The sequence below is a fragment of the Nilaparvata lugens genome, chromosome X (genome assembly GCF_014356525.2).
Source record: "Nilaparvata lugens isolate BPH chromosome X, ASM1435652v1, whole genome shotgun sequence".
NCBI classification, from domain to species: Eukaryota; Metazoa; Arthropoda; class Insecta; order Hemiptera; family Delphacidae; genus Nilaparvata; species Nilaparvata lugens.
In genome coordinates, this window is record NC_052518.1 from 72027569 (window position 1) to 72041934 (window position 14366).

Consider the following 14366-nt stretch of genomic DNA (forward strand, 5'->3'; position numbering starts at 1 on the left):
ACAGCTGTTATTTTTGAACTGGGTTGAAGTTTTTCAATCTCCAGTTACTGACAAATTCAATACTTTCATGTCGCTTTTCTCTTATTACTCCAACATTAACTTTCCAAAACTATTCAGGAATGAAAAAGAGTACAGTAGTAAAAAATTGTCTAGTGCTAAGGCAGTTAATAATAAAAAGAAGGAGCTGTTAGAGTTGGAGAACATATTCAGACAGTATAAATCAGAGGATGTGAAATTTCAACTTAAATCTAAAAGGAAAGCTTTGAAACTCATTATGCAAAAAGATAAGCAAAAATATTTTGACAAGAAAATTTTTTATGCAAAAAATAAGAATCGAGTAGCCTGGAAAATGATAAAAGCTGAGATAGGCAAACAACAAAATTGTAATCATTCAAATATAAGTATAATAAGTAATGAAACGCATACAACTGATCCTATTAGAGTAAACAATATATCTAATGACTTTTTGCTACAGCAGTGGACAATTTTGTGATAACAAATATTCCTGAAAATAATTATGGACCTGTATATTTCCCAAACATTCAAAACTGCCAGCCATCTCCGAAATTCAAATTTAAAACAATCTTAGAATTTGAGTTGCAGGAAATTGTTATGAATTTTGTAATAAAAGTTAATAAACTCTCGACTGGACCGGATGACATACCAATAACAGTAGTAAAACAGATTCTGCCAGCTATAATTAAGCCATTAATACATATAATAAACTCCTCTCTAATTTCAGGCCAATTTCCTAACAATTTGAAGACAGCCAAAGTTATACCAATTTTTAAAAAAGATAATTTGAAAGATCCTGCTTGTTACAGACTAGTGACACTATTATCTGTGTTTTCGAAAATATATGAGCGTGTTGTATATATTCAGCTGATGGATTATCTAGAGACACATGATAAACAAGATAAAGAAGATCTAGAAAATCTACTATCACTGAAGGAGTGGATTTTATAAGTACTGTGATTGATGCTATTGACAAAGGGGAAAAGGTTATCGGCGCCTTTTTAGACTTAAGTCGTGCGTTTGACAGTGTGTGTCACAATACTCTGTTGAAAAAAATAGAGTCTATGGGAGTGCATGGTAAGGAGCTGAATTGGTTTTCATCTTTCTTGAAAGGCAGACAGCAATTCGTTCAAATAGAGCATTTAGAAGAGTCTCAAAGATATAAATATAAAAATATCTATTGCTCCGACCTAAGAAGCTTGAATTATAGAGTTCCCCAAGGATCCATCTTAGGTCCTTTACTATTCCTGTGTTATGTTACAGGTATGCCTAGTATGGTCCAAGATAGAGCGTCTGTCTGTCTATATGCCGATGATGCAAATATGATATTCTCTGGTAGATCAGTTCAGGATGTAGAAATCTCATCTGCTATTGGATTAGTCTCTATTAATAATAATCTGAATTGCTATAATCTTATTTTGAACTCAAGTAAATCAATAGTTATCCCATTTATGACAAAGCAGAGTAGGAACCAAAATCTATATCCTAGGGTGACATTGAATAATGAAATTATAGCAACAAAAGAGAGTACAAAGTTTTTGGGATTATTAGTGGACTGTAATCTCACATGGGATAGTCATGTTTGCCATGTTATGAAAAAGATTTCCACAGGTCTTTATGCTCTAAGGCAGATGTCCAATGTTTGTAGTGTCCAGACATTGAAATCGGTATACCATGCTGTAATTCATTCACCTTTGGCGTATGGACTTTGTATCTATGGCAGTACAACCAAAAAGAATTTGGACAAGATACTCAAGCAGCAAAAGAGAGCTATCAGAATAATCCTTAAGCTTGAAAGATGTAATTCAGTAGGATTGTTTTTCTCGCAGCTTGGGATTTTGACAGTGTATGGGCAGTATATATATATATTATATCATCATGTTTTTTTAGAAAGACTAATACAGAAATAAGAAACCAGACTCACAGCTACTTTACCCGTTATGGCAGAATTGTTGAAAGACATAGATTATACCTATTCGAGAGGAAAACCGTTTTTAGAGGAAGGTCATTTTTTTCAAAATTGCCAAATGATTTGAAAATTTTAGAATAAGATGTTAAAAGGTTTGGTATTGAGTTAAATGAATATTTGGTAAGATTATCCCTGTACTCGTTACAGGAGTTTTTATAATATTTTATGTGTATGACATTTGTTTGTAATTAGTATTTAGGCTATATTCCTTAGTATTCTGTGACACTATTCATATGTATTTTTACATGTTTATGAATAAAGATTTTTTCAATTCAATTCAGTACTGAAGCAAGACGTTTGTATCAAGAGAACTTTCCTAACCGAGTATGTCCAAGTTCAAGGTTTTTTGCCACTATTCATCAACGTCTGTCTGAAACAGGTTCTTTGATATCCAAATAGCACATTTATGCAGGCAGACCCCTATCTACTATGACTGTTGAGTTAGAAGAACAAGCTCTTAATGAAATTTATGAACATCCAGAGAAGAGCACTAGAGAATTGTCAGTGCAGTTTAATGTCAATCAATCTATTATTTGGAGGATACTAAAAGAGCAACAATTACATCCATACCACCTCCAGAAAGTTCATACTCTATTGCCACGAAACTGTATTCCCCGTGCTGGTATTTGCCGATGGTTTTTAGTAAAACTTGTTAACCCAAACTTTTTAACAACTGTCTTATTCACCGACGAGGCACACTTTACAAGAACAGCTATCGTTAACGTCCACAACCAACATATTCGGGCAGATGAGAATCCTCATGCCATCAATCCTAACCGTCCACAACATCAGTTTTCAGTAAACATTTGGGCAGGAATCATAGGAGATCATCTACTTCTTGGCATGATCTACTTGAACTTTTTGAGAGAGGAGCTATTTATCTTACTTGAACATTTACCTCTTCAGTTGCACCAAAACATTTGGTTTATACATGATGGAGCTCCAGCACACTTCAGTGTTGCTGTTCGTGAACACCTGAATCACAGCTTTCCAAATCAATGAATTGGCCGAGGTGGGCCAGTACCATGGCCAGCTAGGTCACCAGACTTAAATCCTTTGGATTTTTATCTTTGGGGACATTTGAAAATCTTAGTATACAATACTTCGATTGATACTATTGAAGAACTCCGATTAAGGATTTTGAACGGGATAGAAATGATAAAGCAGACTCCTGGAATATTTGAACAGGTCCGACAATCGATGCTGTCTGAATATATGCATTCAGAGCAACGGAGGTCACTTTGAACATCATCTTTAGTCTTTTGGTATAAGATTTATGTCATTTAGATATGTTACTTTCATATAAGAATAAAACTTTTCATAAGAAACCGAATATATTAATTGCAATCAGCTACAACTTATGAGTTATTAGCTCTCTCCTCATAAAACAGCAACTTTTTGTGGTGTAATGTACTACATAAGAATAGGCTACATTTTATTCAACTTTTATTCAAATTGAGTTCACACAGCTTACATAATTTTTTTCAGAATTTAATTTTCTACAATTTTTATTGCGAAAAATTATTTGTTTACTGGTCATTAAAGAAAGTTATTGGGCATCATACGTAGAAGTCTGTGTTTTTCTACTTAGATTTTTTTGCATATTTCAACTTTTTTCTCAAAAACTACTTACACTACAGCTTCCAGACTAGTTTTATTAAATTTTTCAGATATTTTTCCATATGAATCCAGCATAAGTTTTTCAAAAACTAGTCCCCCAAACAATTCAGCATCGGTGTACTTCACCAGAGAAACTGAATTCCGGGCGAAATCTTTCACTCTGTATAGCTCGCTAATGAAGCGTTTATGGATATATGTTTATAAGATTTTTTTTTCTTATTTTCACCTCTACTATCACGTATCAAATTATTTTACCATAATTAAGAATCACTCTGTATATATAAATTTCAAAAAAGGGTACTATAATACTATTTTATAAATAAGAATTATTATATTTATTTATATATTATATTTATTTATCTTCAAATAGAGATTATGAGACCCAAGAATTTAATAATATTTTAATAAGTACGAGGAAAATGTTCTAATTGAGTAGTGTTTAGAAGGTATACGGTAAATAGGATTTGATCTGAAAAACGTGGAAATGAATGACTACTGTATATAAGTTAATTCAATACAAAATGATGAATTAACAGTTGTCAATGATGATAATTTCTCCAGAAAAAACTACAGAATTTGCGAAGGGATGCAGTATATAGAGATAGAATGAATGCTTGTTTGATGTAAAAGTGTTTCTCAATTCAAAAATTGAAAAGAAATCACAAGTCATCGTCACAATCCTAAAGCGCCCAAAATCATCAGTTTGATAGTTTCCAAAAATAGTTAGTAAGAACTATTTTTTTCAAAAAAACTATTATCAGTGCACTACTGGTGAAACCGCACAACATTGAGATTACTTGATATTTCCATAACCTTGAAATTATTATATAAAGCAAATACTATCATAAGTCTTAATTCCACTAGGTACATATTGATAATTATGTACCCTACAAACCGGCAATATTTTCTTGTAAAAAAATAAGTACTTGAGAAGATGTGACAAATTTTCGTCTCTTTGATCAAGGAGTTTCAATTTTTATCTGAATACAGAGCAAAAGGCCCCGTTAAAATCTATCACCACTTTGCTTAGTACTTTATCAGCACTTTCTTCTAATCTTTCTTTCAGATCTAAAACATTTGGGAGATGGCGTCATCATCCATTTTTACAAATACTTTTCAAATTGAACTAATCAGATTTATATTTTTCAGCTTTAACTCATAACACAATTTAATTTACTTGAGTCCTGAATATTATTTTATTCAGAAGTAAAACCAGTTAATAGTTCACCAACTTCAACTAGTATCACCATAACCCAACAAGAAAGTTAGTTGAGTGGACTTCGGTAGATTTAACACCAACCACACAATAAATAAGGATGCTATTGTGAAAGCCTACCTATTGTCGTTATTAGCGTGAGCGAGTAGAGGAACGACGAAGCAAAGCTCCATATATGATTGGTTTTTGCTCCTGTCGTTTTCTTGTATCTCCTGACCAAAGAGTCCTGAAACTTGAGCACCTCCTGCTCGGCGAGTCGAGTCCAGTTCTCTTTGTAGAGAATGTTGAGATCTTCAGTGATGCTCCAGAGCTTTTCGACGGTTTGCGAGCGGAGGAGTTTGTCATCGGATGGAGGCGCAGCAGTATGGACGGTGTTACTTCCGGTTCCGGTTCCTATTCCACTTCTGGATTCGGCTTCCAGAGTTGTGAACGTGATCGCCCCGAGAACCGTGTAGGCAACCACCAATAGACAAATGCCCACACTAGATAATAGTGAAGAAATAAGGCTGCAGCATGACAATTTTCTGTAATCACACCATTCAAAATTATCCTAATGCTAATGGAAAGTACAAACAAACTAATCACTAAATAAAAATATTACATTCAACATTCAAATTTATTTGAAATGTTTATTTAAAAAAAATTTATATAATCATAATATAACATTTTATTTCAAATATTCATTCTGCGCATGCTCTATCATTGATTCGGTATTGATAGTTCTCAAATGAATAAAATCCATCCATCCATCTCAATTATTGAGATATGCTCGGGAATTCATACAATTTTCTTCTTGAGTTTGTTGTTTGAATTATATATCAATGATATTTCAATCGTTTTATGTTTCAATTGATTCTGTATTCATAGTATTCTTCTATATAAAATTTAGTCACAAATTGAGCTCTGATCGGGAATTAAAATCTTCTTCTTGAGCTGTTGTACAGGACTTTTTTATCATCAAATTTTATTTGGAATATTTAGTAGCCCCTATTAATATCTCATGATAAATTCAATAACTAAGCTAGTTATACAGTAGCTTGAGATAATGGAATTAATAACTAAAATAATTCAAATATAATGAAGCTATTTTATACAATATAACTTTAGTATTTCTCTTGATTCACTTGAACACTTATAAACAGTATATTTTCATACATACAATAATGCACATAATAGACAATTTAGAGTTTCATAATGATTATATATACAGAACACATAACACAGATAGATTCAAAAAAACTTACATTATACTGAAATTTTCGGTGGCTGGGCCCACCTTTCTCAAATGCTTAGTTGTAGCAATTGAGAAAGGTGAGCCAATCCACCGAAAATTTCAGTATAATGTAAGTTTTTAAATCTATTTTTCTTTATAAACTTATATAAGTTCTATACATACAATAATATATTATAATAATCTTAAAAAACTATTTTTCCTCCACCTACTGTATGAAGTAATACTTACTTTAATCCCTAGAACATAATAGTAAAAATGTCACTTTTTCGCCCTTGAGTCTAAAAGTAAGAAAAACTCCCAAGGGAGAAAAAGTAACTCCTTTTTTTGTCAAATCCACTTGGAAAGAAAAAAGAAGGAAACTGTCAGAATTTATTCTGTCCTAGTAGTTATCTTGAATGCTAGTGTTATCTCAAATTGGTAATTCACGACTATTGCTTTTCCTAATAATGTTTTTTTTGAATCTGTTTTTAGTAGATCATTTCGGAATTCTATCTTGCTGGTTGTTCAATTATTCTTTTCCAAGGAACCCTGTTTTATTAAGGCTACTCAACTGAATAAAATTATTAATGTTATGAAATTGTTTTGGGTTCTGTTCCCTTTCTAATGATTCTGAATAGGCTTACAAACTTCTGAACCACACACTCGGTCTCCTGATATTTATTACCTATCTAGTAAAGACTATAAATGAATGAGTTCCAATTACTTCTGCTTTGAAGAACATTTTTTGAGAATGCTAGAAGACGGTGGACAGGATGAAGCCGTGGCAGCTGGCACTGAAGGAGGCGCCTGCTGCTGGTAATGGTGATACTCCCTACAGTCCTGACCAAGCATTCCTTTCCTACACCAAAACACAACACAAAACCATAAAAAATATTGAATTAGATTCCTTCTTACTCCAATGATATTCTTCTAAATTTGGAAACGATAAAGCAATTTTAGAATAAATATATCGATGATTAATCATTATTTTTTAATGAAATAGGCTTCATTATAAAATGACTTTTTAATACCAATAGTGACTCTTAGCATTTCTTAAATTATTTTTCAAATAAGAGAGTTGGGTAGCCTATATTATTATATGCAGCAGGTTGTATCATTCATAATGATACAATGTGGAAGATGAAAGCTAAATTAGAAAGACTTCTGAAATCATTTATCACTTAGTTTGTATTCTTCTACAGTAAGCCTATATTATAATAGATTATATAACACTATACTTTTATATTTGGCATATAGATTATACAATTACTTGTCAATACACACTCTCTATTTAAGCTCAATTATACTCAATATTATACTCAAACAAGAAGTGCTAGATAAATTTCCTTCAAGTATTGTCCAGTAGAGTTTTGTGATATCTTCAATAGTTTTCGAGATATCCACTCTTGGAAAGTGTTTATTTTGAAAAAAAAATCACTCGACTTTTTGCTCTTTCAGGTTTCAGTGGTTTAAAACTTGATTTTTTAAAATTTTTGCTAACATGCTTACACCAACCACCTTGATTCATCTGATTATACACTAGTGAGTTTGAGTAGTAGAAAGAACTCAAAAGTTCTAACTAACATATAAAGATTTTTTATTTCATTCCACTTACTTACTTACTTACTTACTTACTCCTCAGCGCTACAGGTCGTTACAACCCTTGGCCTCCCAGACATAGCCCCTCCATCTCTCCCGATCCTGTGCCTGCCTTCTCCAGTTACGAACTCCAAGCGTCCTTAAATCATTCTCCACATCATCCGTCCATCTACTCCTAGGCCTACCTCTTCTTCTTCTATTGTATAGCCTTTCCCTCCATATACATTTTGCAACTCTTTCATCATTCATCCTTACCATATGTCCTATCCATCTAATCCTGCCAGCCTTGATAAATCTGACGATATCCTCACTGCCCAAGAAACGCTCAATTTCACAATTTTTTCTCCGTTTCCAGTGTCCATTTTCACACACAGGGCCAAGGATCCTTCTTATCACCTTTCTTTCAAAAATTCGTAGCCTTTCCATGTCACCAGCATTAAGTACCCAAGTCTCAGAGCCATAGCATACTACAGGCCTGACTAATGCCTTATACAACTTCACCTTTGTAGCTCTTGATAGTAGTCGAGACTTGAATAACTTTATACTTGCATAGAATGACCTGTTACCTGCCATTATTCTATTTTGTATCTCAGCTGTGATCTTACCACTACTTGTCACAAGCGTTCCCAGGTATACAAAGTCATCCACCTGCTGAAATGTGTAGGGTCCAATTTTCATATTTCTAGTAGCTCCCCTAACTACGGCTGGTGACACTCTTAAATACTTTGTCTTGGCCTCATTGATTTTCAAACCCATTGGCACACTATTGTTCACCAGTAGAGTGAAAGCTTCTCTCAAGGCCGGCACAGTTCTTGCTATTATGACCAAGTCATCTGCGTATCCACAGACCTGCCACAATCTATTCACAACAGTACTTTCATGTGCAATGTCCTTTACTGCCTCGTGCAGAGCTAAATTGAACAACAATGCCGAGAGAGCGTCTCCCTGCCTTACTCCATACTTCACAGGAAAACGCCTTCCAACAGACTTGCCTATCCTTACCCTAGAGTATGTCTCGTTCAGGGTAGCCGACACCAGCTTAATTAGTTTTGATGGCAAACCGTTATTGTTCATGGCTTCAAGTAACTTCGTTCTGCAAAGACTATCAAATGCTCTTTTATAATCCACAAAAAGCAAGTGTAGAACTATGTCATGCTCTATGCACTTCTCCATTGCCTGCCTCAATGTAAAAATCTGGTCAACTGTGCTTCTGCCTTTCCTGAAACCCCCCTGGTAATCGCCCAATATCGCCTCAGCATATGGGATGAGCCTTTGCAGAAGTATATTTGTGAACAACTTGTATACAATGCTAAGCAGAGAAATGCCTCGATAATTATCACAAATCATTTTATCTCCCTTTTTTAAAATTGGACAGATTATACTTGTCTTCCAGTCATCTGGCATTCTTTCCTCTCTCCAGACCATTAAAATCAACTCAAAGATCTCTTTCTTCAATCTATCCCCTCCTTTCTTGATCATCTCACTTAGTATGCCATCCTCACCAGGAGCTTTGTTATTTTTCAGGATTGTTATTGCCTTCTCTAGTTCAGCAAAGGTGGGTTCTGCAGTTTCTCCCTCTTCTCTCACAAGAGGTTCAAACACCTGGCTTGGTTGTTCTTCTTCCCCCTCGTTCAGCACTCCTTCGAAATGTTCAGTCCACCTCTCTAGAACCATCTCATTACTAACAACACATCCATTTTTGTCCTTACACCCATTCAATCTTGCCTGAAACCCCTTCCTGAACCAATTCACTTCCCTGTATAATTTTCTGCTCTGGTTAGTATTACTCAATGTTTCTAAGTTTAGTACCTTTTGTTTCATTGCTTCTCGCTTTTTGGATCTTATAATTGATTTTGCTCTCCTTCTTAGCTCATTGTAGTTATTTCTAGCATTTCTTGTGTTCCTTTGCAACATTTTTTTCCTAGCTTCATCTCTCTCCCTTAAAGCTTCTTCACACTCGTCATCAAACCACTCCTGATTTCTTTCCACTACCTTCACTCCTATGGTTTCTTGAGCAGCACTGTCTAAACTATTCCGTATCCTTTCCCATTGCACCTCCAAATTCACCCTTTCCATGTTATTCTGCATAAACTTCCCTTCCAAATTGTTTTGAAAGATTTGCCTTTCATCATCTACCTGCAACTTATCAATATCCCACTTGCATCTTCTTATTCCTCTTTCCTTGCGTATATTGGCCAGCCTGAATCGTACCACAGCTCTAACCAAGAAGTGGTCAGAGTCACAATTTGGACCTCTCATTGTACGCACATCTAGAACTCCTGAAGCATGCCTGGCAGATACTAACACATGATCAATCTGGTTTACCACTTCACTCCCTGGTACTTTCCACGTGCCCAGATGAATTCTTTTATGTGGGAAACTGGTGCTTCTAATAACCAACCTGTTGCTCTCAGCAAACTGTGCAAGTAGGAAGCCATTATTATTCGATTCATCATGAAGTGAAAAGTTTCCTGCCACAGTCCTCACTGCACTCTCTCTACCCACCTGAGCATTCAAATCTCCCAGCACCAGTACCATATCATGTTGCCCGATCTGATCCATCTTGTTTGTCAATACATCATAGAAATCTTCTTTTGCTTGCTCATCCGCATCCTCTTGCAATTTCATTCCACTACTTTGCATTATTGCGCTCATCAGGATTGTAATAAATTTCAATCAATGCATCCAAGCAAAAATTGTTCTCAAAATTAATTGTGCAGTCTAATTAATATACAGCTCTTTCCATATTTTTAGATAAAATGAACAAATGTTTCTGATTTCAGTATTGAAGAGAGGCAAGATAAGAAGCCTTGAAGCTGCGCTGTCTGAGCTTGACAAGAGATTCACTGAAATAATGCCGGACGAAGGAGATTTCCTCGATGATCCTGACCATAAGCAAAGAGCTGCAAAACTAAAAACCGAATACTTCGGTAACTCGACAATAAGCAATGAAACCATGCCTCAACTGACCAAGGTTATATTATTTCCTTAAATCTTTTCATGATTTCAATTCAACATTTTAAGCTCTGATAAGTACCATCAGCATCATCAGAATCATGTATCATCAGTATTATTATGTTAAGAAATTGAAAAACGTTTTCAACCTTCGCTACATTCTGTACGTTTGTCCTAATTGAGACTTTGATCCTCATTTTTCAAATTTCCCATGACAGGCCAGCTATGAATCAGAAATTTCTTGACGTTTATTGTGAAAAAGTATAGGCTATAATTACTTCACAAATCGACATAGTAGTATGAGTTCTGAGTAAATAATAGTTGAATCAACGTTATTACGATGCAATACAATAAATTCTAATATTGTATTTTTTCTTCAGGGCTACTTTTGAATATAAATCTGAGTACCCTTTTTGAATCATTTCATTTCAAATAATTTTAAAAGAGTACTAAGATTTATATTTTTATTTTAATACAATTCTAATTATCTTGGTAAAAACTATCACTGACCATCTGGAGTGCGTTCAGACATGACATCCACCTTCATTACTTGGTGCTTTAATCCCATTCCAGTTTCTACTAGTAGTTCTGTGAACAGTAGACCTCACGTATAGTTTTCTCATCCACAAGTAACAGGGGTCACCTGTTCACTGGACTCTCCAGACATCTGTGTAATGCATGCAATGGATAATCCACTTGTCAGCTGATTGATATTGACCGAACGCAGTGAGGTCTATCTTTCAACTCAGATTTTCTTTCATCTGTCTGTATGTATGTAACGCATTTACAGCCAAACGCGTTGATAGAATTCTATGAGATTTGGCAGGAATATTCTTTGTTTTAACTGCGCGTCGATGTATACATAAGGTTTTTTTGAAATTTTGCATTTTAAGGATAGTATGAAAGGAAAAAGAATTTCTTCCATAATCCGATATCACTATATTATATCATATACTCTGAAGATAGGATTAATCAGACTATAGAATTATTCATAATCAATTAGCTGACAAGTGGATTATTCATTGCATGCATTACACAGATGTCTGGAGAATCCAGTGAACAGGTGACCCCTGATACTTGTGTATGAGAAAACTGCGTGAAGTCTACTGTTCACAGAACTACTAGTGAAATAATTCTATAGTTTGATTAATCCTATCTTCAGAGTAGATGATATATATAGTGATATCGGAGTATGGAGGAAATTACCTTTCCTTTCATATTATCCTTAAAATAAAAAAAATTAAAATACCTTGTGTTTACATCGACGCGCAGTTAAAAAAGGACCTGCCAAATTTCATAGAATTCTTTCAACGAGTTTGACCGTAAATGCGTTACATACATACAGACAGACGAAAGCAAATTCGAGTTAAAACATAGACCTCACTGCGTTCGGTCAATTACAATCTATCAGAAACTAAAGAAAATTCAGAGTACAGATAGTTTCATATACACATAATATTTCGATTCATCAACAATAAATAAAAACTAATGTGTAGTAAAGATTGTTATGTTCGTTTTATCCATTTACTTCAATCTTTATCTCATTTACAGCTGTTCAGTGATATTTACTTCTTGAATGGAATAAAAAGTACCATATCTAGACACGAAGGAGAAAAATACGTTTATAAATTTGGATACGAAGGGTCGTATTCAAATACACAGGAGTTATCTGGAGACCCGACTTACAGGAATGGTGAGGCCACTCTAATAAGTACCTAGATTTTATTTTTTTTCGGATTATCTTTATTTTTTGTACAGTTTACTTTCATAGTGCATATTCTTTCAGTTTATACTATTTTGTATTTCTGGTTTAATCGTTCTGATTTCCACAATAGATAGTTTATACCAATACATAATCTCTTAATTATCTTCACAAAATTAGTGGTTACTCTAATATTTAATTCTAGATTTATTGATTTTCCACTATTATAAATCTCATGTATGTAAGGTGTTCTATTATTCTGTAGTTTATTTCAGTTTTCCTCAATTGAAAGTATTATTTATGTACTTTTTCTTTTTCATGTATTGATGCTTTTTAACTGTACTGCTCAATGTGCGTCATGAGAGGGATTGAGCTCCTTGTGCCATCAAATTAATATGTATATTTTCAAATAAATAAAAATCCAACTAAAGACAAATTTTTGAGTGCTGTATTAAATTTGAATATTTGTCATTATTTAGTCTCTTGAGCTTCAACTGCTTACTATACTTATATAAATTATAACTTTGCAGGTGTTTGTCATGCCGATGATCTGTTTTATTTGTTTCCTACGAAGCCAAACCTTGATATTTATGTTGTAAGTGAGACGGAGAAGGATAAAGAGATGAGCGCTAAATTTGTCGACGTAGTCACCAACTTCGTAATTGAAGGGTAAATTCTTTGTTATGTAAAGCGTTACCGTAATATCAGAACTGGACAAGTTCGCAGTCATCCTTGAAAAATCAAAATCCTCAAGAACTCTTTTGCTGTTCGAGGTATCATCGCCATAAGCCTGCTTGACAAAGGCAAGGGTCTCTGACACGGATTTTTCGAGTTTGAAGCAAAAAGCTGGTTTTCACAGCAAAAGGTTTCCTGATGCGCTATTTTTTGGCGCGAGACTCAACTGTAAAAACACAATGAAAAAAATGATCCTTATAAAAAAATAAATTGAAGACAACATTTTACTTATGATCAATCATTAGAAATGAATAATTCCTGAGCTAACAATATGAAATTATTTTACCTTTTCAATAATGAGCTAATCCATTGCTGTATTTTAATCAATAGACATCTTGAGTTTCGAAAGAGGCACCATATTATTGACAAGACATGTTATTCAATCTCATCGAAAGTAATCAGGGAGTCATCTCTTCTATTATTATAGAAAAATTCGCCATTTATACATAGGTATATAAAAATTTTGATTTTATTTCACTTGTAATTTTAACTGAAGATTTTGGTAAGGCGATTCTCGACTTCAGATTCTGCAGCGAGAATAATTCCCCTTCATCATTATAATATATTTTTAAGAGGAGATTTCCTCTGAAAATTCTGAAGTAAAGTTTTAAACAAATTGGTAAATTAGAATATGGAATGCTATGTAATATAATTAAATCATCTTAGCAAACTTATTTGTTTAAAATAGCTTTGTCATGTGAATAAAACTGAAACGTTTTAAATTTTACAGAAATCCAAATTCGAAGTCAGAACCTAGCATTTGGACTCCAAGTTCTAAGGACGTTGACTACTTGTCAATCACTACTGAAGGAAATTTTGAAATGAAAAAGAACTTCCCAGGAGCATAATGCACTCATCAAATATTAACATTTCTACTTATTTTTATGAACACGTATCAATCTCCATTTTTTGTAACATATATTACCTTTCTATCAGAATATGACCTGGAGTACGGGGCTTCACCCCGTCTCATTGACATGGAGTATGGTAGGTAGGCTATTACTAATTGCATTTTCATATTCTGTTTTCTCTAAGATACTGAACTGTCTATTGAAATAAAAATCAAACTACTATGTATGTACATCTTTTATTTTTCTCAACTCTAATATTAAGGTACGGTAAGCTTATTTCACTTCTCTCCCTCATATAATTTAATGGGAAATATTATTCATAGCAATACCGTACGGTGATAATAACTAAAAAAAAAAAATACTGTTGATAACATTAGTTTGATAAATAAAAACTTTACTAGTAATCAACCTTTTCCAGAATTTTTTCCATTAGGTATATTTTTATAAGTCTGGCACAGTCTATGAAAATCACACATTTTAAATTTTTATCA

The 14366-nt window shown here is 33.8% G+C and overlaps 2 protein-coding genes across 3 annotated transcripts in view; one reads left to right on the plus strand and one right to left on the minus strand.

The window, feature by feature from the left end:
- The window catches only part of LOC111044777 (TWiK family of potassium channels protein 7), a 33543-nt gene that overhangs the window by 4502 nt on the left and 14675 nt on the right, over positions 1 to 14366 (minus strand). The window contains exons 3-4 of one of the 2 annotated variants that reach the window (XM_039441579.1): positions 6758 to 6898; positions 4941 to 5344 (exon numbers count right to left, since the gene is read on the minus strand). In XM_039441579.1, coding sequence (XP_039297513.1) covers positions 4941 to 5344; positions 6758 to 6885 — 532 coding nt within the window. In that variant the 5' untranslated portion in view covers positions 6886 to 6898. The remainder of the gene's footprint in view (positions 1 to 4940; positions 5345 to 6757; positions 6899 to 14366) is intronic. The other variant, XM_039441578.1, reaches the window with a different exon arrangement.
- Positions 10389 to 14101, plus strand: LOC120354429 (esterase E4-like). The gene is made up of 4 exons (XM_039441581.1): positions 10389 to 10606; positions 12139 to 12280; positions 12820 to 12958; positions 13755 to 14101. Exons 1-4 carry the CDS (start codon positions 10400 to 10402, stop codon positions 13870 to 13872), a joined length of 606 nt encoding a protein of 201 aa, XP_039297515.1. The 5' UTR covers positions 10389 to 10399; the 3' UTR covers positions 13873 to 14101.

What these genes read in the sequence shown, in the direction of transcription:
- LOC120354429 (XM_039441581.1), top strand. Translation starts at nt 10,400, where the DNA reads ATGTTTCTGATTTCAGTATTGAAGAGAGGCAAGATAAGAAGCCTTGAA. An exon ending in CCATGCCTCAACTGACCAAG is followed by an intron (nt 10,607 to 12,138) that starts GTTATATTATTT and finishes TCTCATTTACAG; the next exon opens with CTGTTCAGTGATATTTACTT. An exon ending in ACCAACTTCGTAATTGAAGG is followed by an intron (nt 12,959 to 13,754) that starts GTAAATTCTTTG and finishes TAAATTTTACAG; the next exon opens with AAATCCAAATTCGAAGTCAG.